The following is a 27,624-nucleotide window of genomic DNA, read 5'->3' on the forward strand; positions in this document are numbered from 1 at the left end:
TTCATTCCTTCACTCCACCCATTAAAGATGTAGAACTGACACTTCCTGGACGCCGCTCGCAGGGTGGGACTGAAGGAAAATTGGATGTCTCCCTGAATGTCAGGTTTCTGCCCTGAGTGGCTGATGATGGCCATGCTGCTCTCAGGGTTCCAGAACATGAAAGAAAGGGCAGGCTTTGCAGGAAAGCCGAGTTCAGGTTTGAGCTGAGTTTGAAGAACCTGTGGGATGTCTGAGAGGTGACAACCCGGGCATTTGGACCAACCCGACTACAGCTCCAGAGAGGACTGGGCTGGAGGTCCTTTTTGGAGTCAGTGATGCAGTAGGTGAAGCCACGGAGATCATACAGGTCATAGTTTAGAGATAACAGGTCCAAGGAAGACGTGGGACATGGTGATATTTACAGGGTGGGCTGAAGAGAAGAGCCCTGTCTTGAACTTGAGAAGGAATGGTTAAAGACGAAGCAAGAAAGCTAGATGGAGAAGCAAGAAGTTATTGACAGTGTCAGATGCTGTAACACTTAGGTAAGATGGAAATGAAGGGTCTACCTGACAACTAGGTCTTTGCCAGGGACTGCCAGAAGTTTTTAGTAGAATGGTGGGAAATGGAAAATGGTGAAATTTTGTGACAAGGAAGCAGGCAAGGGAATGAAGAAAGTAAGAATAGAGACTATTCTCAAGAAACCTGACTGTGAAGGAAACGGCAGGACAGTTAACTAGGAGACCCCGATGAGGTCTAAACAAGTTTCCTGGGACGGAGTGGATGGAAGGCAGGAGCTTAGGGTTTTGCAGCTAGTTCAACTGTAAGGGGTGACAAAGCCCGTGGCATTGTTATTGACTGAAAAGTCTACTACAGTACATACATTGACTGAGAAGTCGTGTATGTGCTACAGTACCTACACGACTTTCCCAGGTTAAGGTGGGGCGGGATCTGGAGGGGAGAGGAAGATGGTACCCCAAGTGCCATCTGTTGACAGTGGATGGACAGCATGACAGCAGCTAGGAGCAGAACGGATATGGATGGCCAGAGCGTACGATCTTCAGGGGAGGGCAGTTTTTTGCATGAGGGTGAAAGAGCAAAAAGCCTGGGCGCCCCCATGAGGAGCTAGAAGGCCTCTGGGTCAGAGGTTTAAAACCTTATCCCTCCTCCTTTCAGATCCATTTAAACCCAAGGACTGTCTTTAATAACCTGATGAGCTCTGGGCTTCTCTGGCTACTCTCCACCAAGCAACGCCTTCGTCTACCTCTGGGCAGTATGTGGTGGCTTGCGGCTCTCTGTGGGCTCTTGCTCATCTCAAGAGAATGCAAGTTCCTCGACAGCAAAGGCCTGGACACTCTCGTCTCTGTGTTCCCTGCACATAACAGGTGCTCAAAGCACTTGTAGAATGAATGCTGGACAAAGCTGAGGCTTGGTCTCCCGAAGGGTCAGTAAGGCTTGTGTTCCCTCCTCGAGAAACCTGCTTCCATTGCCACAGCCTGGAACGACTCCCTCTTTCCTCGACACCAGTCGCTGTTAGCTTTGGCTGCACTTTTGAACCATCTGGGGCGCTTTTACTATTCCCGACGTCCAGGCCTCCTGGCGACCGGAGGCGGTCAGCGGTCCTGGGCTGGAGCCGCAGGAGGACGGCCCGAGCTGCGGGGCGCCGGCGCCTTCATCGCTTCCTCTCCTGGTCCCAGGGACGTTGGCGGGACCACAGCCTAGCCTCTGCCAGCCGCAGAGCCGCTTAACCGACGGCGCAAGGCCCCCAATCGCCGTTGGACTCCGCTAGGCTCCGTTAGGCCTCGGGCTCGGAGCTCGAGGCGGCGGAAGGAGGGGCCTCCGGGCCGGGGAGGCCCCTGGGAGTCGTAGTTCCGGCTCGGCCTGCAGGGACCTCGGGGAAAGGAAGACGAAAGGGCTGGAACTACACTTCCCAGAAGTCATCGCGGCCCCCCTTGGGCGTGGGGGTGGAGAGAGGGCGTGGCCAAGGCCTCGGCACCTCCAAACACCCCGAGAGCCTCCGAGCGCCTCCCGAATGCCTCCGAGCACCTCCGAGCGCCTCCGGGCGTCGCTGGGTGCTTCCCGAATGCCTCCGAGCGCCTCCAGTGCCTTTGAATATCTCTGAGCGTCTCCAGCGCCCGAGTGCTGGGCGCCTCCAAACGCCTTTCGGGTGAGAATCAGTTGTGTTTTGGCTGTGGTTTGTGATGCCCATCTCACATCTCAGTGGAAACACTGAGTACACAGGAGGATATAGGGAGGCCAACAGAACGGAGATGGACTTTAGCTCGAGGGCACGTGGATGTAACAAACCAAATGGACCAGATGGGCTTCCTGGGCAGGGGTGATGGGGAAGAGCTGGGCACAGAGCCTTGGACGTGCATGCCCACATTCAGAAGTTGGCAGGAGGCCGAGGACGGCCAGTAAGATAGGACAGCCCGGAAAGCGAGTGCTCCTGAGGTTGAGAGGGGAGAGCCTTTTAGGAGGGAGAGAGTGATCACACCTAAGGAGTGCTTCACTGGAAGGTTGAGTACATTGAAACGTAGAGATACAGCCACTGGATTTGGAAACATGGATGTCACTGAAGCTCTTGACAAGGGCAGGGGTGGGAGCAATAACCTGACTGAGAGGAAGAAGAGGAGTGAAAGGTGCCAAAGCAGTGACAGTAAGTGTAGACAATGCTTTCAAGGAATTTTGCTTTAAAGCAGAGAAATGAAGCAGAGGTTAATAGGGTACGTCGGGCCCGGGAGGTTTTGGCTCTTCTTTTTCTATTTTTTATTTTATTTTATTTTTTTACTTTTTGGCCCTGCCGCGTGGCATGTGGGATCTTAGTCCCCTGACCAGGGATGGAACCCCTGCATTGGAAGAGCGGAGTCTTAACCACTGGACCACAAGGGAAGTCCCTCTTCTTTTTCTAGGTGGAGATGTTACAGCTTGTTTGTAGGTCAATGAGAATGACCCAGAAGGAAGGAGAGATTAATGATGCAGTGGAGAGAGCAGGGTCACTGAGCAGGTCCGAGGGTATGGAACCCAAAGCCCGTGCAGAAGGCTGGCACCACACTGCATCACGATGGAAGGCAGAAAGCCTAGGCAGAGGCGCAGGTGGTTGTGGTTGGCAGAACAGGGATCCCCAAAGATGTCCACATCCTCATTTCCACACCCTGTGACTATGTTACCTTACATGGCAGAAGAGGCTTTGCAAGTCTGATTAAGGGTTAAGGACCTTGAGGTAGGGAGATTATCCTGGATTATCCAAGTGGCCTCAAAGTAATCACCAGTAGAAAGAAGAGGGAAGAAGTAGGGGCGGGTCAGAAGGAAATGTGACTATGGAAGAAAGGTCAGAAAGATGCAACGTTGCTTGCTTTGAAGATGGAGGAAGGGGGCCACCAGCCAAGGAATGTGGACGGCCTCTGTAGTGGGAAAAGGAAGGGAAATGGATTCACCCTCAAGCCTCCAGAAAGGAATGAAGCCCTGCCTTGACTTTAGCCTAGTGAATCCCATCAGACTTCTAGCTTACAGAAGTGCAAGATAATAAATGTGTGTTGTTTCGAGACACCAAGTTTGTGGCAATGTATGGCATTCATAGAGGACTAAGACAGTGGGCCAGGGATTGAAGTGGGAAGGAGGTGATTCACAGGGAATGATGAAGCAAGGCTATCAAATGCCTAGAGCAAGGCTTGCAAGGGTTTGTTGGGTACTTCAGAGAGAGGAAGTGGTGTGAAAGTTGTCTGGCAGAATGGGAAGGAATGCAGGCAGGAAACTGGTGGTCCCAGGCTGCACCATAGGCAAAAACTGCTCTCACCCCACGGAGGCCGACAGTGGTCTCTGCTCTGGGAGCCACTTACATTTGTGAGAAAGAAAAGACACCACTCTTGAGGGGGTCCCGAGAAGCTGACTCATAGGTGGGAGGGGGCCCAGGGCCAGAGTTCTGGGTTAGTGGCGTCTGACCTTAGGGGGGTCCTGGTCCCAGCAACATCTTTCCCCCCAGGTCAGCCTCCTGCACCTCAAATCCCGTGTCTTGGGCTCCCCTGGGCCCCCTTCTAGGACCCCTTGGGAGGACGTGACAAGTGTGGGTATGAGAGGAAAGAGTGGTTCCTCCTAAGCAGTCGCTGGCTGATGCTCCCCAAATGGCATCAGAGCTCATCACAGTGGCCTTTGGGTACTGCTGGGGGCTACAGGGGACAGAGGTCTTACAGGTGGACCTGCTCTCGTGTCCCTGTGGACACATCCTACATCAGTCTGACTGGGGCGATTAAGATAATCCCAGGAAAAAGTCTCCATCTCTCTTGAGCTCTCTTTTATGGACCTGCCTCCCTACCCCAACCCCTCAAAAACTCATCCCCAGTGGCTAAAATTAGGCTGCATCTGGTTATAGCCTGGTGGCTGAGGTCTAAGACTGAATCACCGGGGAGCCACAGTGAAACACCCCTGGTGGCCAGGATCTGCTAGGGGGCTTTTGTAAAAGGGTTCTTGGGAGAGATGTTTTTCAAGCAAAGGCACACACTGGAGAGGAGACCCAGGTGGCAATCCTAAATTGTCACACCTTGACCCGGTCTGGGCACTGCCAACCCAAAGTACGAACAAGAACAAGCTGCTTTGGGGTCCTGGAGCAGGAGATGCAGGGGCCGGGATACCTGTGGCAGTGACTGCTATCCGCTGACCGCATGCTGTCTGCAGACCCAGGCCAAGAGGGCCATCTCCCTACACCCCAGCTGCCCATCCCGTCACCCTCCTTCCAAGGGTTCTGACCTCCTGGGCTCAATTTGGCCTTAAGTCCAAACTGCCTGGGCCATGAACTGGGTGGGTCTCCATGCCCCCGAGGTCACTGGCAATGGGGAAGCTCCCTCTTCAGTCAAGAAAAGTGGCCACCTAAGCAGACTGACGTCTGCATCAAACTCATGGACCTTAAAACAGACTTTTGAAAGAAACTTCCAAACCATATGGCTAGTAATCAGGCATTCGTTTTATTCCTGGAAGCTCACAAACAAGAGAATGGTCCAGGGACAGGCCGTTTCCCTCTTGCTTAGTTACTCTGGAGACAAACTACATGCAGTGGTTTCCATCGCCAGGATGCACACAATTCCCAGGGAGTGCAGGCCAGGCCCAGGGACCTGAAGGGGAAACCGATCTGGAATGGTCTGGCAGTAGGGAGGAAGAAGCACCGTCCAACGTGAGACCATGCCACGGGGTGTCCCATCTCCACTGCCATTACACTACTTACTTTGCTGATAAAGGGTCAGAAGTTTTAAAACCACTCACAGCATTAGATATGGGGAAAAAATGTGCTTGGTTTAGTCTTTATGCATTTGACACCTTAATGACACCACAGCATTCAGCAATACTTCAGAAGGGTAACTAACTCTCCAAAACCCTTTACTTAACAGAATTGGAACAATTGATGGCAACCTAATACACAAACTCGAGTGTGCTAAACGCAAGACATACAGAGAGCCATGCTTCTCTTTGGCAGCTCTGGGCAGTGCTGCAGAATGCCTCCCCTGTGTCCTGGCTGAATGGCCAGGGCTGCCAGGGCCTGAGGTCTCCTTCTGCCAGGACACTAGTGCCCAGCACTCACGAGAGGCTCAGCTCCACTCTGTCACCTCTGCCCCCAGACCCACACAGTGCCTGAGAAGTCTGGGACAGGTGAGAGACCTGGTAGCCCTGCAAGATACTTCCTCCTGCCTGTAGCTCCTTCCCTCCACCCACCAGAGGGCTAGGGGGGCAGGGGGTGGGGGTGGGGATGGTCCATAAACGTTACTCCCTTAAGAAACAGGGGCCTGGCTGGGCTGGTTATCGGGGACTGCCCTGCAAGCATCCACTGGAGGAGGGCAGCAGACCTGGGAGATATCCAGGACCCTGCCCCTGTCCAGATATCTGGACCCCAGGGAGGAGGGAATAGAGCATGGGAAGGCAGGGCCCACCCCTTAGGCCCCAGGCTGCCGATGGTCACCAAGGTCTCCAGACACTCTGGGCTATGCGGGCGGCGGTCAGGCTGCCCAGGGCTGCGGGCACCAAGTCCGGCCCCTCAGCAGGCGCCCGGCTCAGTTCAGCTTCGGGGACCTCCTCCAGGTCGGAGCACTGGTCGTCCCCGGAGCCCCGGGGGCTGGGCAGTGGGGACCCCAGGGCGCCTCCTACTGGCCAGTTGCTCCGCCCATGGGCTCCCGGTGGCCCGGACAGGGCGTCCCCCAGCAGATCCCGGAAGCTGCTGCCCTCGCGCAGCGGCATGGACTCTAGCAGGTGGTTCAGGAGCTCGGCGGCGACGGTGGCGTCGATTGCCTGGCACGTAGACACGAACGTGTGCACCTCGTGCATGCACTGGATGTAGCCGGCGGCGAAGCGCTCGCTTGCTTCCGCCTGCAGCTGCTCGCGTTCTGTGTTCAGGGGTGGGAGGGGAGAGGGCCGCGCCCGGTTCGGTGAGCGGCAACTGATTGCTGTGGCCCGGCCCGGCCCGCCCGGCCCGCGGGGACAAGGCTCACCCAGGAGACGCGGGGGGCGCGCCCTGCTCCAGGAGGGGAAGTCCTCGGTCCCGGGCAGGGGCAGGCCAGGCGAACGCGCCCCGCGCCCCCGCCCGCGCGCCCCGCCGCCACTCACCGCGCGCCCGGCCCCGCAGCGCGCCCTGCACGCGCCGCACCGTGAGCTCCAGCACCTCGGCGTTCTCCAGCTTGGCCTGCACCTGCGCCGGCGGGAGCGCCCGGTGGGGAGGGTCGGTGAGGCGAGGCCGGACGGCGACCCCCGCCCGCCCGCTCGCCCGCAGCCCCTGGGCGCCCGCCCGCCGGCCTCACCTCGGCGCCCGCCAGCAGCAGCCGCAGCTCCTGCAAGCTCTCGTTGATCCGCGCGCGCCTCTTCTTCTCCACTAGGGGCTTCCGGGCCTGCGGGAAGCGAGCAACTGAGCCCCGGCGCTGCGCGGCCCCCCGCCCGCCCATCCGCGGCTACAGCCAGCACCTTGCGGTCCCCCCGCGCCTCACAGCCGTCCTCATCCTCCCGGGCCGCACGGTCCCGGCCGGGCGCCAGGAGCGGAGCCATGACCTCCACCGCCCGGAGCGCAGCGCGCCCGCGCCCCTAGCAGCGCAGCGGCCCTCAGCCGCCGCCGCCCTCACCCCCTGGCGTCTTACGCCGCGTCCTCACGCCTGCAGCGGCGCCCGCGCCTTTTATAGCGCCTTATTTGCATCTCAAGGCGCCGATTGCTCGTGAGAGCCAATGGCAGAGGCGTGCTTTGTCTGGCCCCGCCGCCGGGGTCGGCCGGCAGCTGGCGGGGCGTGGCCTGCGGCCGGGGACTGGGGGGTCCAGCCGCGCCTCCACGCCACCCCCGCATTGTGGGGCACCGGAGGGGGCGATGACCCGGAGAGCTGTGGCCATGGGTGCGCTTGTTTCCCTTCCTACACCGAGCAAGGCGCCCAGGTCTGCGGTGCGTGCTAGCAGGGGCGCATCCATCTGCCCATTCATTCATTCACGCTTGACTTCGTTCACCGAAGGTGCAACAGGAGAGGAACGCTCCTGCGCGAGTGCCGGGGTCCTGGCGGCCAGAGCCACAGCAAAGGCCGCGGTCTCCGGGCCTGGAGGGAGCTACAGGTCCGGGCTGGGGTGGCTGCAGAGCCCCAGGGAGGTGAGGGCCCCTAGGGCAGCGGGGGTGGGAGCGGGCTCTTGGCCCCAGTGCGTTTCTTGCGGGCTTGTGGGTCCTGACATCCGAACGTCGACACCGCCTTCAGCCCGCTCAGGGATCCTAGTGGGGCGGGGTCCGCAGGCCCGCCCGCACCGCTCCATCTCTAGGCTCTCCTTCTCGGGTCATCCTCTGTCCCCACAGGCCGTCTGTTCTCTCCTGGTCATCATCGCCCTCACCACCGGAGTTCCCCTCATTTCCTTCTCGTCCCCTTTGCTCCCCGACCCCTCTTTCGCTTCCTTTTCCCCCCTCAGCACCCACCGCCGCCCTCCCTTCCCTGCCCTCCCGCCCCCCAACCCACGTTCTCTGATTCCCACCCCCGCCCGCCCTTCCCTGATCCCCAACCCGAGCTCGCCCTTCCCTGATCCCCGCCCTCCCTGCCAACCACCCTTCCCCGCACCCTTGTTCGTTTGCCCCGGCACCCCTCCCCGTCCCCCCTCGGCTCCCTTTCCCCCCCAGCCCTCCCCCCCCCCCCCCGCCCGGCTGGCGGAGGCCGCCGTCTGGTCCCCGTAACTTGATGCCCGTGACAGTTGGCAGCTGCAGCCGCTTCGGGCGGAGAAAAGCGGCAGCCTAGCCAAGAGCGACAGGTGTTGGCCGCGCCTTTGTCTCTGCCGCTTTGTCACTCGGGCGGGAGCGGGCGGTGGGTGCGCCTGTGTCCGCCAGACGACCGCCACCCCCACGGCTGGCCGCCCATCTGCTGGCCCAGCCTCCCTGAGGGTGGGGTGCGTGGGCGGTGGGGCAGCTCCCTGGGGACCCCAGCCTGGCCGCAGCCCCACCGGCCTAGGTCCACGGCGTCTCCTGGCACAGCCAGAATACCAATTTGCCTTCAGACCGTGAAGCCTTTGCCCACACAGCGCCTTACACCTGGAACACGCTGGGATCTCCCTTCAGTGGCTGTTTCCTCACTGTTAGGTCTCAGCTTCCCTATCCATCCACCCAGCGGGAGTGGACCTGCTCTAGAGTAGCACTGCACCTTTACCCAGTCCTCTGCTTCCCTCCCGGGACTGGGATTGTCAGGGTCTGGCCTGTGCCCCTCCAGGTTCCAAGCATCCCTGGGGGTACAGTCTGACCTAGGACCCCTTATCTACCCCCAGCACAGAGCCTGGCCTAGCAGAAGCACTGGGTAGGTAGGGAAATTGAGAGAGTGTCCCAAGCCTAGCTGGAAGGCAGCAGGGGAAAGAAAAATCCAGGGACTGCAGTGTGGTGGGGTGGCAGGACTAGGCCACAGACACCCACCTGTGCCCCCAGCCATCTGAAGATGGATCTGGCAGCCCTTCAGGTGACTGTTTCACTTCAGCTCCCCGCCAGAGGGACCTCTGTAGGTAGGGCAAGTTTGGTGAGTGGCTTGATGGTTCCCAAAGTCACCTCACTGACCTCTATAAGTACCTGGGAACCCCTTCTGCTGATTCTCACCTGGCTGTCTCTTTGCTTTTCTGTGAGCAGGGCCCGGAGACTTCCCCAGCCCTGCACTGTTCACCCAGGTATGAACCTACTCCTTTCCTTCAGTCACGCTGTGTTGTCCTCAGTCTCCCCCACAAGCCAGAAAGCTTAGCTCTCTTCCTCCCATCCTCCCCTGCCTGGTCAGAGACCTGACTACCCTTCCCCCTGTACTCCTAGTGGAGGGACTGACAGAGTGGGGGAGGGGCTTGAGTACTGAACCCCGAGAGAGCCGATAGCTGGCCTATAACTTTACTTTTCTTCACCATTTAGACATCACCCCAGGGAAGGAGATCCCACCCCCACCCCAAGAAACTACAATTAAGTTTCTACTACTCTGAGGAACTCAGATATGGAAAAATAAACTCAGTGATATTTCTTGTACTCTGATTCATACCCCTCCCGTTATTGATTATATTGTTTGAATAAGATCAAACAAGTATTTTAGAATGCTCTCCCTGAAAGACAGTTTGTATTGGAACAGGATGATCAGGGCTCTGGGGAAGGCCTCTGGGAAAAAACTATTAATCTTTTCCTGATTGGATGGGGAACTGAATGTGGGAGGTGGAGGAAGAATGATAAAGGCAAATGGTGCAAGCAAAAAATGAAAGGCAACTAGGAACTCCGGGAAAAACAAAAAGCTGCTGAAGAAGAGAAGTGTAATCTTAGCGCTTACTTGGCCCAGTAGCCAATTCTTTCACAGTCAGAACAATGTAACACTGTTCATAGGGTTTCAACATTTTAGAGTCAATCTATAGAAAAGGCAAGGAAGGCTTAATTATGGTTACAGGATATAAAGTTGCTTTGTTAAAACAAAAGGACAGATGACAGTTGTCAGGAGAAGGGAGGAGGCTGAAGCATGGGCTAGGGACCTCATAACCCTTGTCTTACATGGGGTGGGGGGATTGAGGAATGCTATCTAGAGTTAAGGAAGGAGAAATTAAGTGCTGGGATATGCCTCAGTCTGACCAAGTACCCTTGGGGAAGAAAGTATAGGGACAGAGCAGGGAGTGTGAGTCAGCAAAATCCTTCTTGGTTAGACTGGAAGTTGCCCAAGGCCTCATCTTCGAAGTCAGCCTCCATTTCCTTTAGTGCGCCCATTGGCTGGCTGGCTTGGCCTTTTCCTCCCAGAAGCCTGGCTACTCCATCTCAGGACCACCACACCCATTCTTTCTCCTTTGCATGGCCTCCCCTAGCAGACACACTTCCTGCCATTTGTCCCTTGGACTGATCCCCCCTTCAAAGGTTGCCTGAGCACAGACTTCCTGAGCATTTGGGCTCTTTGATCCCCTCATATCCAAAAACAGAGGCCAACAGAGGCTGGGCAGGGCTGCAGTGGCCACAGGCGGACCAGTTAGTGGCTGGGGTGGCGAGCCATAAATCCATCCCCAGGGAACAAAGACAGTGGCCAGCCTATGGATGTCCAGGCCCCTCGTGGGCAATCAGCCCAGGGGCTTGGAGAAGCTCCTTTTGGTTTAGAAATAAGGGGAGGGCATGCCCTTGGGGATATATGGTAGATAAAAATGCAGTTAAGAGCCCCTGAAGGCACTCAGACGTTCAGTGAAACAGCCATATCTGGCCACTTAGCGGCTTTGCAGAGGCCTCCATGCTCACTGGGAGGACTTTGCCTCCCCAGCCCGCAATCACCACTTGGATTTAGGCAGCCAGGACAGGAAGCGGCGTCGAGCCCTCCCTCCTGCTCAGGGAGCTTCTGGAAGGCTGGGCACCAGGGCCAGGATCCATTCATCTCCCTGCTCCGACACCACAATACGGTCCTGGTGTGAAAAGTGGGGTGGGGGAGGGAGCAGGCCTCCACTGTTTTGACCAGGCCCTGCACGACTTCATCGCTGTGGAAGGAAGGACTGGGGGGTGGGGTGGGAGGAGACTGCCGCGCTGCCTGTATCACCTCTGATGGAGACGTGAGGTCCTTTAGATCACTCTGCCTTCAGCCCCGTGGCCAGCACACAGGCAGCCGGCCCAGGTGAGACAGACTACCCTGGAGGAGGCAGGAAGAGAATGGAGCAGGTGCCTGGGGTCACCGCAGAGTGGACGGGGGCACCAGGGGCTGAGCTGAGCGGCCCTACTCCCCATCTGTGAGTGAAAAACCATGGGGGAACGGGACTCCGGGATTAGATCTAAATCGTTGGGAGTTCACTGGGGTGGGGCTGCATGTCAGAGAGACACACAGAGACGGGAAGGGACCAGCGAGAGGCACCCTGTGCAGGGGAAGAGGTGAGGGGGGCCTTTGTGACAGAAGAGTTCCTAACCCAGATTTCTAGGGTTCTTTTTTCTAAAAAAGATTTTGATAATCTTTGATCTCTATTCAGGTTCCTGTTCCTCTGTGCTACATTAAAAATACACACAAATAAAAATAAAAATATACTTGCTTTATTTACCAATTTTCTAAAAGGCAAAAAGTCATAAAAAGACACAAGCAGTCCAACAAACATATTGCACTGGGTGAAGAAAGTCTGGTTTGCACATAAACAAACCACTTGTCCAGCAAGGCTTAACACGTCATTACACAGACTCTGAGAGCTTATTTACATATCTTTTTAGGAATATATTAAAAAGAAGGCTCAGTTTAAAGTCGAGAAGAAGTTTTTTATAACACCCGTGTAAGCACACATACTAACGAAAATGTAAGACCCGATGCGTGACACCGTGTAAACAATTTCACAAAATGCTCCTGCTGTCAACTTCTCAGCACACGTCAAAGCTACGCAGCAGTTATCAATGAATATACATAAATGGTAAGATAATGCTGACGGTAAACATTCTTAACAGGAGAGAACGTGTTGGCAGTCTTGTGTTTAGGGAAAGTCAATGCAACTTTGACTCCCATCTAATCCCTTAATGATCTGACTTTAGTGGCAGGAAGCAGTTTGTAGCATCTAGTCTGCACACAAATGCATAGACTACACCTTGTCTTGGGTATCTGCAGGTGATGTTGCTTTGTAAATTAAAAAAAAAAAAAAATTAAACTTTCTGTGTTCGAGTTTATGAAAAATAGGATTGATATTCAGGCATAAAGTGGTTTTACTATGAAAACCAACTGGATTACAAGGAGACTTCACCTGTTCTAGTAGCTGCTTCTCCATCAAAGAACAGGGGAAGCTGCCCCCTTTTAACTTTCTACAGACGTAATGCAATTGTAAGTCAGTTGTTTCATCACTGGCAGCTTCTCATTCACCCTAGGGACCAATGTAACATTTTTCCAGACAATCTTTGGGATAGACGAAGCAATACGAGGTTTTGCAAAAAGTTGGGCCGTCTGGTCTCACTTTTCCCCAAGTGTCCCATTCACCTGAAAGTGCCAGCGACACCAGTGGACATCACCACAGAGACCGGAAGTCGCACCAATGAGGTCAGGTTCATGAAAAGAATGAGGGTCAGTGTTCCAGCCCAGGTGTGGTGGGAGCGGTTAGCTCACGGCACCCTGGAAAACACAGATGCAGCCACCAGCTAAGTCAGGAGAAAACGCTGGCTTGGCTGGGCCAGAGCTGATGTCTGGGAAGTGCCAATCAAAGAATAAATACGAGTCGGTCCCAAGTGTGGCGATCAAAGCCTGGTTTGCAGAGGGAAGTCACAATAAGGGGATGACCGACAATGTGTTTTTTATCTACATATTGGCTATCCCGGTGTGAAAAGGATACGAGAATGATGTCAAATATACAGAAAGGTCTGTGTATTTCTGAGGACGTATATTTCTATGATGGAGTTGGTCACACAAACCACTAGGCTTCTTTAGTCCAGAGCGAGCATTTCAACTTCGTTCACCCCAAACTTAAGCTACGTCAGATGAAATGTTTGCTGCTACCACACTTGAAGCTGAAGCTGCTGGTCTGCCAAACTACGCTTCACGCCATTTAACGCAAAACATTTTGAAAGAAAATTAGCGGAGGCTGTGATCTCCACTTGGTATGTTTTAAAAACATCTAGTCTGACTAAATAATTTAGATAAAAAGCAGCCCCCCAGAGAGGACATAATTTGATCTGACCCAAACACACCCTGGGGAAGCTCTGAAAGGCTGGCCCCTCAGCTTGGAGTCACCTGTGGCATCCTAGCTGTTGGTCACAGCCCGGTGCGATGCCTCGGGATCGCCCACGGGGAGCCAGCAGACACTGGTGCTCTGGCTGAGAGCACTCAGCCGCCTCCCCGACACAAGGAGGGAAGCAGTCTTTCTCAAGTTAAACAATGATGAAAATCTCCTCCCCTGTCCCCGAAAACTCCATATTTATATTTTAAATACAAAAAACTATTTCTTCCCAAACTTCTCCTACCCTCCATGGTTTCAAATCACCCCTTCGGAAAACGATGGGGTTTTTTTCTAAAACAAAAAAAGCCATGTAAGTATATCCGTCCATTTCATTAGAAACACAGGTGAAGACCCTCCCTCTCCTCAGAGCACCATCTAATGTATGCCACTGGCTGTCCCGCTGCGGGGGTTACGTCTGCCCTTCGTTACTGTGACTCAGGGAGGGTCCGTTTTCCTCTTCTGTGGTGTCGGTTGTTCCGCTGAGTCCCAGAGTAGGGGTAGCTTCCTCATACCGCACGCAAATGTTGTCTTTTCCCTTGTTTTCACAGCAAACGCATTCCTTAAAAGAAAAAATGTAAATCAGTAACAAAAATGAGATCTTTGGTACGAAAAAGTAGTTCAAGCTGAGAAAGGTGCAGGTGATCAGGTGTCAGCCGTGAGGCTGCTGGAGGGCGAGCAGGTGCCACTGGGCGTGGGACCCCTGCCCGCTCTCCAAGGAGCCAGAGCTCTTCCCAAGGGGTCCCCGCTCCCAGCTCCCCAGGCCCCTCCCTTGTCTGAGAGGTGGCTGTGCATAGCGAGGGGACAGCATCAACCAGAGGCTCTAGTGCCAGCTCCTCCTCTTTCTGCCTGTGGGACATGGAGTTGCTACCTACCTTCTCTAACCTCAGTTTTCTAATCTGTAGAATGGGATAGCAACAACGTACCGTCTCATTTGTTCATTTCCCAACTACCTGTTAAGCACCTGTCGTGTTCCAGGCACGTTCTAAGCACTGGGAGTCAGCAGTGAACAAAGAGGAAAATCTGTGTCCCAGTGGAGGTGATCTCCTAGTAGCCGAATGAGAAATGCTCCACAGTGTATTAAAAGATGGGAAGTGCGGGGCTGACATGGAATGAGGCATGTGAGGACGTCTGTAATTTTATTGACGTTCAGAAAAGGCCACTGGGAGAGTGACTGTGGTGGTTTTCAAATACGCCCACAAATTCTTTGACACCCCTTCCTCAGAAGGTGGAGGCCTGGACTCAGTGACGGGCCACTAACAAAGAGGAGGTGATGCAGGTGACATGTGGGTTGTAACAGGCACTGCAGCCCCTCAGATCTCTCTGGGGAGGCCGGGATCGTGTCATGAGGATACACAAGCAGCCCGATGGACAGATCCACACGGCAAGGAACTGAGGCCTCCTGCCAACAGCCAGCACCAACGTGCAGGCACGTGAGGGATCCTCCTTGGAAGGGGATCTTCCAGCCACCATCCTGTCTTCAGATGGCACGAGCCCCGGCCGATATCTCACCTTCGACCTCAGGAGAGACCCTAAGCCAGAACCAACCAGCTAAGTTACTCTTAAATTCCCAACCCAAAGAAACAGTGGGAGATAATAAATGATTATTATTTTAAGCTGCTAAGTTCTGGGGTTATTTGCTAGGTAGTATTAGATAAATAACACAGCAGCATGTGAAAAAAAGACTTGAAGGAAGCCGGAGTGAGCCATGTGTCTGTCTGAGGAAAGAGGATTCCAAGCAGAGGGAAGGGCAGGTGCAAAGGCCCTGAGGCAGAAGCCTGCTCGATGATTTCAGGGAACAACTGGAGAGGAGGGAGTGAGGGGAGATGGGAGCTGTGGGGAGGGGGTGTCATATTTTAATGGCTTTGCAGCAATTTATCCTGATTGAGAAGGGGCCCCACTGGAAGGGCTCAGAGCTGAGGGGTGACGTGATCTCACTGTAGGGGACAAGGGGGAACAGAGTGCAGCGGGGGGGATACTGTGACAATCAGGTGAAGCAGCACTGTGGCGTGGACCAGGGTGGTGATGCTGGAGGGGATGGGAAGGGGCTGGTTTCCAGCCACCCTGAAGGTCAGGCCAGTAGGACCTGCTAATGGACTGGATGCGGCACGAGAGGAAGACTCCAGAGGTCTGTGGCCCGAGCAAGGGGGGTGACGGAGTCGCCCTCGAGTGGGTGGGAAGAGAGTGGGTGGGCTGGTTCTCTCTGAGCATAACCAGGACGGCAGATGAAGTTCGACGGAGGTGGACGCTAGGGAGTCTCGGCATGGAGACGCTACTTTCGGTCAGGAGGAGAGAGCTGACAGCGCCGGAGGGAGTGTAGACAGAAGAGGAAGGTGCAAACCCTGAGCCTGGGCGCGTCCACACTGACGGGGACAAGAGCGAGGGGCCAAGGGGCCGGGGCCAAGGGAGGGGCCAAGGGGCAGGGGTCAAGGGAGGGGCGCTCTCAGAGGAGGGGCCGGCCGTGGTGGAATGCCGCTAGTGGGTCGGTTAGGGTGAGGGCGGAGACGTCAGTGGATTCAGCTGCTGGACGTGGAGGCCTTGACGAGAGCAGCCTCCCGGGCAGTGCTGGTATGGGGGTGCTCTGGGGGGAGTGGGGGAGAGGAGCTGGGGTACAGAGACACCTCTGGGACCCTCGGGAAGGAACAGAGACAGGAGGGGCAGCCTGGCGAGAGTGGGAGGGAGGGTGGGGACCTGCTGTCCCCCTGTTACTTAATGGTCTACGTGGATGTTGAGGGTTTATGACAGAGGAAGTGTGTGTGTGTGTGTTTTCATTGGAAACAGAATCGAAAGAAAAAAAATTCAAATTTCAGCATGTGATTGAGACGAGATATTTAGGAGACCTTTTTGGAAACAGTGTTGAAAAGCCATTGGAAGACAGTTCTTTGAAGGAAACCTAACAGTGTCGTGGTATTTTTTTTTTAATGCACTTTTGATCTTCGAAGTTTTAAAGGTACAGGACGGTCGCAAAGACAGCACAGAGCATTCTCGTCACAGTGCCTCTTAACGCAAAGTCAGGACAGCCGTCCCAGAGCTCACCGCCGCGTCGAGGGCCGCGGGCAGGCCGCCCGACCGCATCCACGGGTGCACGTCCTGCAGCTCCTGCTTCTGCCTGTCTGTGAACCTGGGCTGCAGCCTCTGCAGCACCTTCAGCTTCTCCATGTCCTCCTGCAGGACCGTTTCTAGACTTCTTCGTGAGATATTGAGAAATAGGGAAGCTTTAGAACGTCTCAAGGGCTTTTTTTTGTTTTAAAGAATATGCTCATTTTCTACCAACACTTCCAGTATTGATCATGTAATTTTAGATGATTTTGTTTAAATTTCCTTTCCATTTAAAATAAATTACCCTATTTAAGGTAACTTCATCTCCCTAGTAGATAGTCTGTAGTTTTTCTATGAAGATGATACACCGAGTTCTGATTTTCATTTCACTTTAGCGCAGCCGTGGGAGCCGGGTATGTGCAGACACCTGGTTCTGTGCCCGGGAGGTTCTCACCAGCGAGGTGGTAGGTAGACGAGCCCTCCCCTGACACCTGCCGACACTGGCCTGCCCCGCAGCAGTCCTGGAGACGGTGCCCTGGGCTCCCCTGGCCCAGAGGCCTGGCTGCTCTGAGCCGCAGGGTTAATCCGTCCTTCCTCCCCCCCATCTCCCTCCACCGAGGGGGCACTGCGCAGGGGTAGGGACCCTGATGGCTTCCAGGTTCCCTGGAGTGGTCAGAGCTGAGGCACAGACCCAGGTCCCTACAGAGCAGCCAGCAGCCTTGGGCTGGTCACCCACCTTGACTCTTGGTTTCTGCATCTCTAAGACAGACAGACATACACACACACACACACACACACACACACACACACACACACACACCACTGACCACATAGGGTTGCTGGCAACAGAGCAAAAGAGACGACGTTGGCACGAATGCTTTGTAAACATCTCGTGACACCGTGGCGGGTCCCCAGAGCCCGTCATCCTGGAGGCCTGTAGCAGGTCACTCTGCGGGCTGTGTGTGGCCAGCGGCACCACCTAGAGGGGCCCTGCTTCTATCTGTGCACTCAGCTCAATCTGAGATAAGGCTCCCGAGGGAAGGCCTCTGGCCTTGTGGTTCTGGGGAGTCCTGAACCCAGCCCTCCACCGTCCCGAGCAGGCGGCGAACGGTTACCGCGAAGGCATCTGGTACGCCATCATGACGCTGTCGTCCGTGTCGGCCACGAGCAGCCAGACGGGGTCCTGGAGGACGTACTTGAGGCGCTCGCTCTCTTCCACGTCCACCTTCGCTTCTGCTTTGTGGTTATTCTCTGAGGAGTCGACGCGTCCAAAACACTTGCTGGTGTGACTTGTGTTGCTGCTGCCTTTAACAACACAAAGCGTGGCAGGTCAAAACCTTGACTACTGCACTGACCTTGCACACTGTGCTCGTGTAAAGGAACGGCAACGTTAGGGAGCGGAAGAGTTTTATTTGGTAACTGGTGCCTGGGTTGGTGGATCTTCCCTTCTCTTTCCAATTCTCGAATTGTCTGGATAATTTAAAAACGGGACATCAGCTGGAACCATGGCGGTGGTTCTCTCCTGGGGAGGCCCCGAAGAGTCCAGGTGGGGCTATATCTTAGAAGCCGTGCTCTTCTCTCCAGGGCTCGCTACCTCCGGACTAAGCCAGACCACAGAGAAGCTGCCCCTGTGAGTGGCAGGTGGCTGTCCCGGAGTGCTTCCCAGCACGCCTCCCGCAGGGAGAGGGGCCCGCTCACTTCAGGGAAGCGGGGGTCTTACAGTCTGGGGAGAGCGTGTGCTCTTCCCGTGGGGCGGTTCCAGATCACACCTGAACGACCCTGGTCGGTCCACACGCTAGGGTCTCACCAGGGGATCTAACTCAGGAAGGCGAGCCACTGCCAGCCCTCCTGGCACACCCGGGGAGCCCCAGGGACAGTCCAACCAGGGCCAGCTGGGGTGGGGGCCTGCAGTGCCGCTGAGGTCGAGAGTGACGGGTAACAGAGGGAACTGGGACGGGCCGGGGCTGCCGTCCGCACAGGTGGAGCCGGGTAGGAGGAGCCCAGGGGCCTGTCTGAACTGCCGTGGGCTCCAAGGAGCCGCTCGGGGTGCAGCTGGATGCCTGGATGTCGGGACCCAGGCTGCACCTGACGCGGGGCCCTGCCCAAGTCAGCCTGCGGCCTTGGGGTGACTGGCTCCCTGGGGTGCGGAGAGTCAAGGACACCCAGGTGTATCACGTGACAATCTTCCAAACACACCTAACACCTCCCACCCCGCCCCAACTCCCAGGTGCTCCCAGCACCACCTACATACCTGCCCCGCTTCTGGATGCGTCGCAGCCCAGCGAGCCGGAGCCCAGGGAGCAGGAGGTGGCGGAGGCCCCGCTCCCAGACGGGGCTGAGCCCGCGGCCGAGCAGAGGTCCTCGTGCAGCAGGAGGCGGAGCAGGCCACTGGACGCGGACAGGGCGTCGCTGCTCTGGGCGTCCTTGGGCTTGTCACACTTTGGGAACAGGGAGGAGACACCAAGTCAGGTGTCTTGTCTGCACCAGACTCTCAGGGACACAGTGGGTGCGCTCTCCTTGGACCGCTGGCCCTTCCTTCACGTGCCACACGTGCAGACCCCGTGGTTACTGGGACCACAGCGGGCCTCTTGGTGGTGGGATGGATGCCATCTAATTAAATTTAATTTGGGGAGAGTTCCACTAAAGACGGCAGCTCTTGGATCCCTGTGGGGGAAGCCTTACACTTGTTCCTCCGCCACAGCGGGCAAGTGTCTTCTACAGCACCCCAAAGCTGCTCCTCACAGCGGCAGGGCTCTGGCTTCCTGGCTCCCGCACCCCCAGAGTGCGGACGGGCTTGGGCGTGAGGGGGGCCTGGCCTGGGAGCACCCCAACCCTCCAACCCTTGGAACCCAGACTGTAGGCCCGGGAGGCAGGAGGGCAGCAGCCGTGCTGGGACACCCACTCTGTTCCCACTTGCTCTCCCAGAAGCACGGGCAGGGGAGCCCCACGCAGCTCCTTCCTCGGAGGGCCCACGGATCACACGCCAACGTCCCTCAAGACTTGGGAGGATGGGCACCCACGGCACTGGTTTCCAGCTCCCTCCTGGCCCTGCTCCCTCACTGTGAGCCCCTCTGCTGCCAGCTGCCCTCCAAAGAGCCTCCGTTCTGACCTTTAACCTGACTGTGCTTTATCCTCGAAGTATTCATTTAAAGCTTGGAGGCCCATGACGACGAGTCACGAAATCACCTGTGGCTATTTGGAGCCTGCATCCACCATCAGACCATCCATCTCCCTTTGTCTCTTCAGATCCCAAGACAATAAAAACTGGTCTACTCTGATAGGGTCCTTTACCTGGAAAATGTTACTTCCTAGCACATGTGTTTATGTCGGAATTGAAATGCTTTGGTAGTCACCTCCGTGCAGGGACCACCTGAGGTGAGGGTGTCCGTGACCCACCCGCGGTGCCCGCGTTCGCCACCTGCCTTAGTTAGACAAAGGGCATCGGGAGATCCTTACGGTCGGCGGTGCCTCGGGCCGCCGGTCCCAGGCCGAGCCAGGCTTGCAGTCGGGCCCCGTGGTCCCTGCGGCCGCAGAGCCGCCCTCGGGGGCCTCCTCCAGCTGCAGCAGGTTGAGCTGCAGGGGCGAGCTCCCGCGGGACTGGAAGAGCGGCGGCGACGTCCTGCCTGCGGGCCCCGCGGCTGAGGGCGGGGCGGCCCGGGCGGCCACGCGCGACTCGGGCGGCCCACGCTCTGCCGGCGGACACGCGTGCGGCTGTTTGGGGGATGAGGTCCGACCAGGGAACTCGGGCTGCGAGGCAGGAATCACCTCGGACGGCAAGTTCGGCTGGCCGGGGAAGAAAGCGGGGGGCAGGCTCGGGGTCACCGGGGAGAAGGAGCAGCTGGGTAAGACCAAGGCCACGACCGGGGCCAAGGGGCCGGCAAACGATGGGGGCTGGACCGCGAACTCGCGCTGCGTGTCCACGGGCAGTGCCAGGCCGGCGTGGGGAGCTCCGGGCGCTGCTGCCACGGTCCCTGGAGCTGGCACTATCCCTGGGGCTGGAAACAGGGGCAGGGAGTAAGCGGGCACCGGGGCGGGGAAGGGCATCGCGGGGCAGCTGGACTGGGACGTGTCCGACGGTGACCAGGCTGTGGCATTCAGGCCCACCAGCGGCAGCCGCTGGGGCGGGGGCCCCCCGGACCCAGTGCTCCCCGAGGAGTCTCGAGGCTTGACCCGTCTGGACTTAAGTTTTCTGTTCTTCCCGGTTTTTTTCCAAGATGAATCTATTCCAGAGGTATTTCTTAGTCCGGGAGCAGCTAGAATAATGGGAAAACAACAAGAGTTAAAATGTAAAAATTATGTTATGTTTCCTGTTACATCAATTCTCAGAGATTTGTAGAACCTCAGAAACCGGAAGGCACCTCTCAGTTCAACAGTCAGTCCCACCCTCCCCATCGCCGGCCTGGGGATCATGGGGCCACCATCCGGTCTTCCCGGATCCTCAGTAAAGTGAGAAAAATCAGGGCAAAACGTTAGGTTTTCATAAAACTAGATTCAATCCATTTAAAGGACCACCCTTTGTTGCAAGATCACGTTCCTTGCTTTCTTCTCATATTAAAATGCCGTTTCTTTCATGAAGTAATAGTGATAAGTGGTATTAAGAAGGTTTTATTTGTCCAAAACAGTAGGAAAGCTGGCAAGTCGACGCTATTCCCCAATGGTGGTTTGTGAAATCTTAAAGGCAGAACCACTGATCTCATCTAACCTTATCTGTCAATTTTACAAGCTTTATCATTGCCGTTTCTTAAAAAGAGATGTTTTCTGTTTAGTAAGCTTGTGATTCCAGCCCAGTGAAGTCAAAGGAACACTCGCCCTTGGAACCAAGGTCTTCCTCTCTGATGATGAGTGTTGCTGAGAGGGCCTCAGGAGGCTGGAGGGGCTCCACCCAGTGACATAAGGGACCCTGGGCATGTCCCCCTCGCCTCCCCTGGGCACCGGCCGGCGCTGGGAGTACTGTGGGCTGGGGGGTCACGCCGAGCGGGGGTGGAGGGTGGGGTGGGCAATGGGACGGGTCCCAGGAACCTCAGCTTTTCCTCTCCTGTCACAGAGGGTAACTCCGGGCTCCTGCAGCAGGTGTGTGAGGACATCCCCTGCCGGCCGCGCTACACGCTAAAGGCAAATGGGCCAGCCCAAAGCAGACTGCTAAGCGGGTGGAGGTTTTGCCATTCAGCCTCTCTGCCTGGTGTTCTTCCTACAGGAAATCTGTCCCCTACTGGGACCCGGAGCTACAGCACTGGGCTCCTGGGATGCCACACCAGGGTCTGGGCAGGGCTGCTGTGGACAGCTGTGCAGTCTGTGCACTGCACAAAATGCGCGGCCAAGGGGGCAAGAGGGGGCTGGAATTCTGCACCAAGCCGGGGCTACGGTGGTGTGGGCACCGTTTCCTGATTTCCACAGAGGTTCCCGATGTGCTGGCAGAAACCCTGGGTCTGGGGAGGAAGGGGGAAAGGAGGAGAGGAGAAAAGATAAACTCCTTAAGGAGTGTGTCAGCCTCTCACTTCTGGGACATTTGTTTCGGTGTGTCTGCCCAGAGACCAGGGGGAGTTGGGTCCTCGTGGTGTGTGTCCCCTGGGCTCACTAGCTCTCAGCTCTGATCCCTGTGTCACGGCCTGGGAGCCCAGGGAAGAGGCGGCATCTCTGATCAGCTCGGCCTTGTCCGTGGGGCCTGGGAAGGTGGCTGGGGGTTGGGAGCCAGGCTCCTGGACCAGAAAAGGGGCAGGGAAGCTCGTCTGTTCCACTTCATCCCTTGCCCGTTGACCACCTGATGGCTCTCAGCCTAAAGGGCAGCTTCACGCACCCCCGGGCTCTGTCGGGCTTGGAGTCTGCAGCCTGGCCCTGAGGCCAATCCGCCAGGAGCGTACGTGCTCTGGGGAGAAGGGCGCCATTCCCTCCTACGGTGTCGTCCAGGGCTCCCTCCTCCCTCAGGAGCCGTCAGTGCTGTGCTCCTTCTCTGGGCGGTGCATTAGCCCAGCTGGTCCTCTGAGGGTCCTGTCTGGGTGGGAAGGTGGGGTAGGGTCTCTTGCTCCTCAGAGTCACCCAGGCAAGAAATGTCTGACACGGCAGCATTGCAGCTGCCCGCCCTGCATTCCACAGGGGGCTGGGCTGGGACTGTCACCACTATTTACAGCACTGCTCCCTTGGGAACACAAAGTGACATCCTTGAGAGCATCACTGGTCAAGTTCCAACAGCTTCTTACAAACCCACGTGTCCCAAACTGGGGACATTTCACCTTCTGAAGGCAGCACTAGACTCAGTAGCATTAAGAATAAAGTTAAAAAATAAATCCACTTTTAGTTCAGGTACTACCACTTACCTCTTTCGCTCGACTGCCCCTTGGATCTGTCTTGTAAGTAATAATGGCAGCGAGACTGGAAAACATTGAGCTTTCTTATTTCTCTGAACTTTAGCAGGAAGCTCTGCTCCTCCTTCTGGGTGTGGGCGGCCAGCACTTCCTTGGTGAGGCCCAGCTTCCGGAAGGGCTCCTGCTCCTGGCTGAGGCCGCAGGGCAGCACGGAGCCCGCCAGGCAGTCCAGAGACTCGGGCCCACTGGCAGCATCTCCCACCGTCTCTGTAACAGAAGACGCAGAGCTCTCATCTGCAAGGGCCCTTCTATTTTAAAACAACTGAAAAAACACATACTGCACCTACAAAGAACAGAAATCATTCGCACATAAGATTCCTTCATGATGCCCACAGCATGCGGATGAAATTCATGATGGATTTGTTTAGCTTTCTGAGAAAGTTAATGACAAAAGACAAAAAGCAGGGGTAGGAAGCCCCATTACCCAGGGGGCTCCGGGATCAGTCCTCTAAATTGGGGCACCTCGGGGGTTTTTCAGCCTCTGACGCTGAAGACACTCCAGGCTGTCTTGTGCTTTCAGAGCACAAGAGGCTAAGGCTGGTGCATGGCTGCATCCTGGCTCAGGACCACGGGCTTGACAGTGTGGCCCGTGGAACTGCGCGTGCAGACAGGATGGGGCAGGTGGGACCACGGACCATCCTGAAAGGGGCTGGGCACTGATTCTCTGACGTGTACTTTTGCCCTCATCACGCCCCTCTTCCAAGCAAAGAACGAATTCAGGATTCGTTTTACTCGCGGTGTCTGAAGGACAGCTCAGCGTGACGCCCTTGGTTGTCCTGCTCTTACGACCCGTACTGGCTCCTGTCCTCAGACGGGGACGGCAAGGCTTGTAATCCCATCCAAGGAAGCGGGAGGGTGGGGGGGGGGCTCGTCCCCAGGCTTCTCTCGGCACCAACGAAGGGGGAGCCCTGGGACCCCTGCTCAGTTCTGGGAGGCCCCTCCGTATCGACACCTGAGCAGCCACCTGTCACAGGTGGAGCCAGAGCGCAGCGGGGGCAGGACAGGTGTGGCCGCCCCCGCCCGGCATTGCACGGATTTCCTGCACCCCTGTTACTGGGCTGTGTAGCTTCCTCCGCGCTTGGATAAACTTAAAGAGAATCTGAGGACGCCAGTCCAAACTTCTCATCTCTGTGGTTCAAGTCCGATTTCTCCTGACATCACCCCAGGTGCAGCAAGCGTACCGAGCTCAGGCTGTGGCTTCTTGTCGCCCACGTGGACGATGGTGCTGCTGTAGCTGCACTGGCTGGTGAGGGACAGCACGCTCTGTGCCTTGCTGGGCAGCGTCAGCGAGGGCAAGTGCGTGCTGACGTCCGCGGGGCTGTTCACCTCGGAGGGTGACGCGGCCTCTTTAAAAGGGAAAATGGAAGCAAGACACAAAGATGTGATAAAAACGAACTGTCGGGATAAGCCGCGTGGAGGCCTAGGTGGTGCCCCAGTACCGGGGGCAGGGGGCGGGGGCCAGCTGCAAGTCTGCACACGTCCTGGCAGGTGACACTGTGTCCTCAGGTGTTTATTCACGGGGGATGGCGGAGAAGAGGAGATTCTGAAATGGGAACGACACCGCCCTGACTTCCCGAGTCCTCTGGGAGGAGGGAGGCGGCAAGCGGCAGGTGGCCGCGGCGCCCTGGGTCAGGGCCTCTGCCGTGGGCCTGCGGGGAGGGCCGCCCGGCAGTCAGGAGCCCGTCTGCTGAGTGCAGGCAGGCAGGTGGCGCTCCCTCCCTGCGGGCTGGGCCAGACTCCACCAGGGCACGGCTGTCCGGTCGTGGGCTTCCGTCAACAATGGGAGACCCTACTTCTGATCCTGGTGGTGCCCTCACGTTGAAAGGGCCTGAGGTCTCATCTGACCCGTGGGGTCACTGACCCTCAGAGGCTAGTCCTCCTCTGAGACGCCCAAGAATGACACCCCAAGAGGGCCCGGCCTCCAGCAGCCCCGCAGGATCCTGCCCTCAAAGTCCAGAACCACCTTTATCTCCAGCTCATAAGAAAGTTTTGAGCTACTTTGGTCATTTAAAAGATAGCCTATACCCCAATACCGTGTCCCTGAAGCCACTCAGAATCCACCTGGGAGAAGGGGCTCCAGGACCTCAAATGACACCTGATCCCACCAGAGAGGGTCTAAGTTACCCCGCAGTTAACAGCTCAAACGAACCAGGTACCTGCGGCATGTGGCCCAGGGCCGGCGGTGGCCTTGCGCTTGTCGCTGGTCTTCGCTGTGGGGAGGTGTGCCGGGAACTCACACTTCCTCTTCAGGGTGGTGGCCTCACTGCAGCTCTCCAGGTACCTGCGGGCGGGTGATAAAGGGCTTCATGTACCAGAGAACCCCGCAGTGTCAGCAGCTGGGCGGAGAGGGAGGCCAGAAGGGCCGCACCTGATGACACTGTCCAGGCAACTGATCTGCTGGTAGGAGCCGGCGAGCGGGTTCTTGAAGGCCAGCTCCTCAGGAAGGCTGGCCTCGGGCAGGCTGGCCCTGGAGCTGTCCTTTTCCGTGGCTGGAACAGCTTTCCTCTGAGCCGGGGAACTGCTTTGCATTTCTGGAGGAACGACAACATTGTTTTTTCAGTTAATCCTTGTTTCCCCCAGAGTACACTCTATACTTACAAAGCACTTTAATTCTACCTAAGGATAAGGCTGGGGCCTCAGAATATGCTTCACGGACGCAGAGACCCGGTGACAGCGTGGTATTCATGCAGCCCTGCTGGGCCAGTACCGCTGTGCCGTCCGCAGGGGGGCCTGGGGGGTGCTCTCTCTGCGGCACTCGGTCTGGCCTGTCCCCAGGGTCAGAGACTCAGCAATGGGAAAGGTCAGTTCTTTACTTGAACTCCTGAAACTTTCAGGGCCAATAAGATCACAGGCGCCTTATGGTCAATCGACGCTCCCTGCCTTGGGGAGGGTCGGTCTTTTCAAACATGACTTGGCGGGAGTAACAATTATAACAATAATTGCTGGCAGTACAGCTTTCCGTCTCCTCACCTCACCACGCTGAAGTCTCACTAAGGAAATGCTGGATCACTTGTTACCTGCAGCAGACTTGTTCTTTTGTTCTCCAGATTCATCCGGATAAGGAATTTTGCTTTTGACCTTGTTACCATTTTTACAAATCTCCTGGAAGAAAAACACATCATTCACCCTGGGAGACCCCACAGCCTTTGCCCCACCCTGGAAAGAGAAAAGCAGAATTAATCCCAGCAGCAGAAGCAAGGTCTGAATGAGGCCTGAGAGGCAGAACTAGGTAAAGCAGACTTTACGATGCTGAAGGATAAGAAGTAAAGGCCACGGCAGGTTACACTTTCTTCTTTCTAACCCTGACCCTACAGTTAAATCCTCACTTTTGCTTGATTGGCCTGTTAAATAATTTTCACCCGAACCTCTAGCCACAGTCTGTGGCTGCCTCCACCCTTTCGAGGTTACACAGCAAGTCCCAGGTGAGCCAAGTTCAGAGCAGCCAGAAGCAGGTGAGGTCGGAAAGGCTCAGCCCCGGCGAGGGCTGTTTCTAAAGGGCTCAGTCATTTGAGTCAGAGATGACAGACAGAGAGGGACAGAGGGGGACAGAGGGGCACGTACGGCTCTCCTCCGGCAGGGGTCCTCCTGGCCGGTGCATTCGCTGGAGGAGGTCTGGCTCAGGAGGTGTTCGTGGGACCCGCTGCTGCCCAGGCTCCCGTAGCCGCTGGAGCTGCTGTGTGGGACGGGCTGGGGAGACAGCAACAGAAGGGTCTGGACGGGCCGGGGCGCGCCCGCCTGCTCTCAGGGGGGCCGCGACCTGCCCGGGGGCCCTCCGCGGGGACCAGGTGGGGCCGGGCTTGGACCCAGGGTCAGGCTGCAGTGGGCTCCCAGGCTCCACCCACGGGGCCGGTCCCGGATCCCAATCCCCAGGAGACTCCACCAACAGGGAGTCCACGGCCACGGGGCTTGGAAACAAAACAAGGTGCCTGAGAGTTCCCACAGTCCCCGGAGCCGAGAAGCAGGAGGCCACTCCTCGTGGGGCCCACGTGCTTGCAGGAATCTGTCTTGAGTGCTGTGTCCCCAGGGACAGGGAGGGGGGTCCTCAGTTCCAGCGCGACGTCATTCGTTGGAGGGATGTCCCCGCCCCCTTCCACCCACGGGGGCCACGTGCGGGCTGGCGCCTGGGATGTGGGGACTGGGCTGGGGTGCAGGGGTGCGCCCTTCAGCCACTTGTCCAGAGCTGTGGTTCAGACGCAGCAGACGCCCTGAATGTGCGAGGCGGGGGCAGCCCCCAGGCGGGCAAGGCCCACGCGGGTGGGACAGAGACCACCACCATGGGCAGCAGGGCGCAGGGCAGAGCTGGAAGGAGGAGAGGGCCTGAGAATGGGGCGGGGGCACCCCAGGCCTCAGGGCAGCTCGGGCTGCCTGCGGGGGCAGCAGGGAGGGCGTGCAGGCGGCCCACCCACCTGCAGCAACAGCCGGTGGATCTGCTCCGTGAGCTCCTGGGTGCCGGGCTGCAGGGCCTTCTCCTCCACGCGCGGCTCAGCCGAGAACACGTCCTCATTCAAAGGCCCCCTGCGTGGTTTTCGTTTGTCTCCGTGAGTCGGGGCCCCGCCTCCTCTCTGCAGACCTCCGGCCCGCCACCTGCCGGCGCACCACCTTCCTCCCCCAACTCACTGCTCTGCCGGAACGAGGCCCGGCCCCCCCAGGGGGCAGGGGGCAGGTCAGCACAGGTACGTGGTGGGAGGTGACCTGGGTCCCGGTCTCCCAGCCCCCCCGGGGAAGTGGGAGCACTCACACCCTGACTCTGTGTCTCCCGATGATGAAGGAGATCTTCCTGCTCCACGGGTTGATGAAGCTGGACCAGCTGGTGTCCAGCGTGATGTACTCCCCATTCCGGGCACGGAACCGGATGGGGGAATAGTCGAAAGGCTGCCCGCCGGACTGCACGACTAGGAGAGCGAAAACAGAGTTCAGGGCACGAAGAGATTCAACCGGTGTTCACGGTACAAGAAAAGACACGTGGAGGTGCACTTGATTCTGGAATCATCTGAAAACTTAGGAGATGCCAATACCTCTTCAAAGCCACCACTTTCAATCCCCCGTCTTGCTTTAAATTGCGACCGGGGACTGTTTGCGGCAGTGTCCTTACATGTTTTAGAACACACTTCCCTGCGAGCCTCAC

At 57.0% G+C, this 27,624-nt stretch overlaps 2 protein-coding genes across 3 annotated transcripts in view; both read right to left on the reverse strand.

The window, feature by feature from the left end:
- Window positions 1–5,040: 5,040 nt before the first annotated feature.
- Window positions 5,041–7,063, reverse strand: HES6 (hes family bHLH transcription factor 6). 2 transcript variants are annotated; one of them, XM_061206306.1, is made up of 4 exons: window positions 6,913–7,063; window positions 6,753–6,839; window positions 6,562–6,643; window positions 5,041–6,341 (listed from the first exon to the last, which is right to left on the reverse strand). In XM_061206306.1, exons 1-4 carry the CDS (start codon window positions 6,991–6,993, stop codon window positions 5,917–5,919), a joined length of 675 nt encoding a protein of 224 aa, XP_061062289.1. In that variant the 5' UTR covers window positions 6,994–7,063; the 3' UTR covers window positions 5,041–5,916. The 2 variants fall into 2 exon arrangements, with proteins under 2 accessions (XP_061062289.1, XP_061062296.1); XM_061206313.1 differs by having other exon boundaries at window positions 6,213–6,341; window positions 6,602–6,643.
- A 6,002-nt stretch (window positions 7,064–13,065) lies between these two features.
- Window positions 13,066–27,624, reverse strand: part of PER2 (period circadian regulator 2) — a 38,441-nt gene continuing 23,882 nt past the window's right edge. Inside the window, exons 11-23 of the mRNA XM_061206325.1 lie at window positions 27,238–27,391; window positions 26,906–27,014; window positions 26,061–26,186; window positions 25,517–25,601; window positions 24,868–25,030; window positions 24,656–24,780; window positions 23,681–23,845; window positions 22,452–22,706; window positions 19,597–20,393; window positions 18,392–18,578; window positions 17,256–17,445; window positions 16,138–16,288; window positions 13,066–13,663 (exon numbers count right to left, since the gene is read on the reverse strand). Of these exons, the coding sequence (XP_061062308.1) occupies window positions 13,514–13,663; window positions 16,138–16,288; window positions 17,256–17,445; window positions 18,392–18,578; window positions 19,597–20,393; window positions 22,452–22,706; window positions 23,681–23,845; window positions 24,656–24,780; window positions 24,868–25,030; window positions 25,517–25,601; window positions 26,061–26,186; window positions 26,906–27,014; window positions 27,238–27,391 (2,657 nt within the window). The 3' untranslated portion in view covers window positions 13,066–13,513. The remainder of the gene's footprint in view (window positions 13,664–16,137; window positions 16,289–17,255; window positions 17,446–18,391; window positions 18,579–19,596; window positions 20,394–22,451; window positions 22,707–23,680; window positions 23,846–24,655; window positions 24,781–24,867; window positions 25,031–25,516; window positions 25,602–26,060; window positions 26,187–26,905; window positions 27,015–27,237; window positions 27,392–27,624) is intronic.

The sequence above is a fragment of the Eubalaena glacialis genome, chromosome 1 (genome assembly GCF_028564815.1).
Source record: "Eubalaena glacialis isolate mEubGla1 chromosome 1, mEubGla1.1.hap2.+ XY, whole genome shotgun sequence".
Classification (NCBI taxonomy): Eukaryota; Metazoa; Chordata; class Mammalia; order Artiodactyla; family Balaenidae; genus Eubalaena; species Eubalaena glacialis.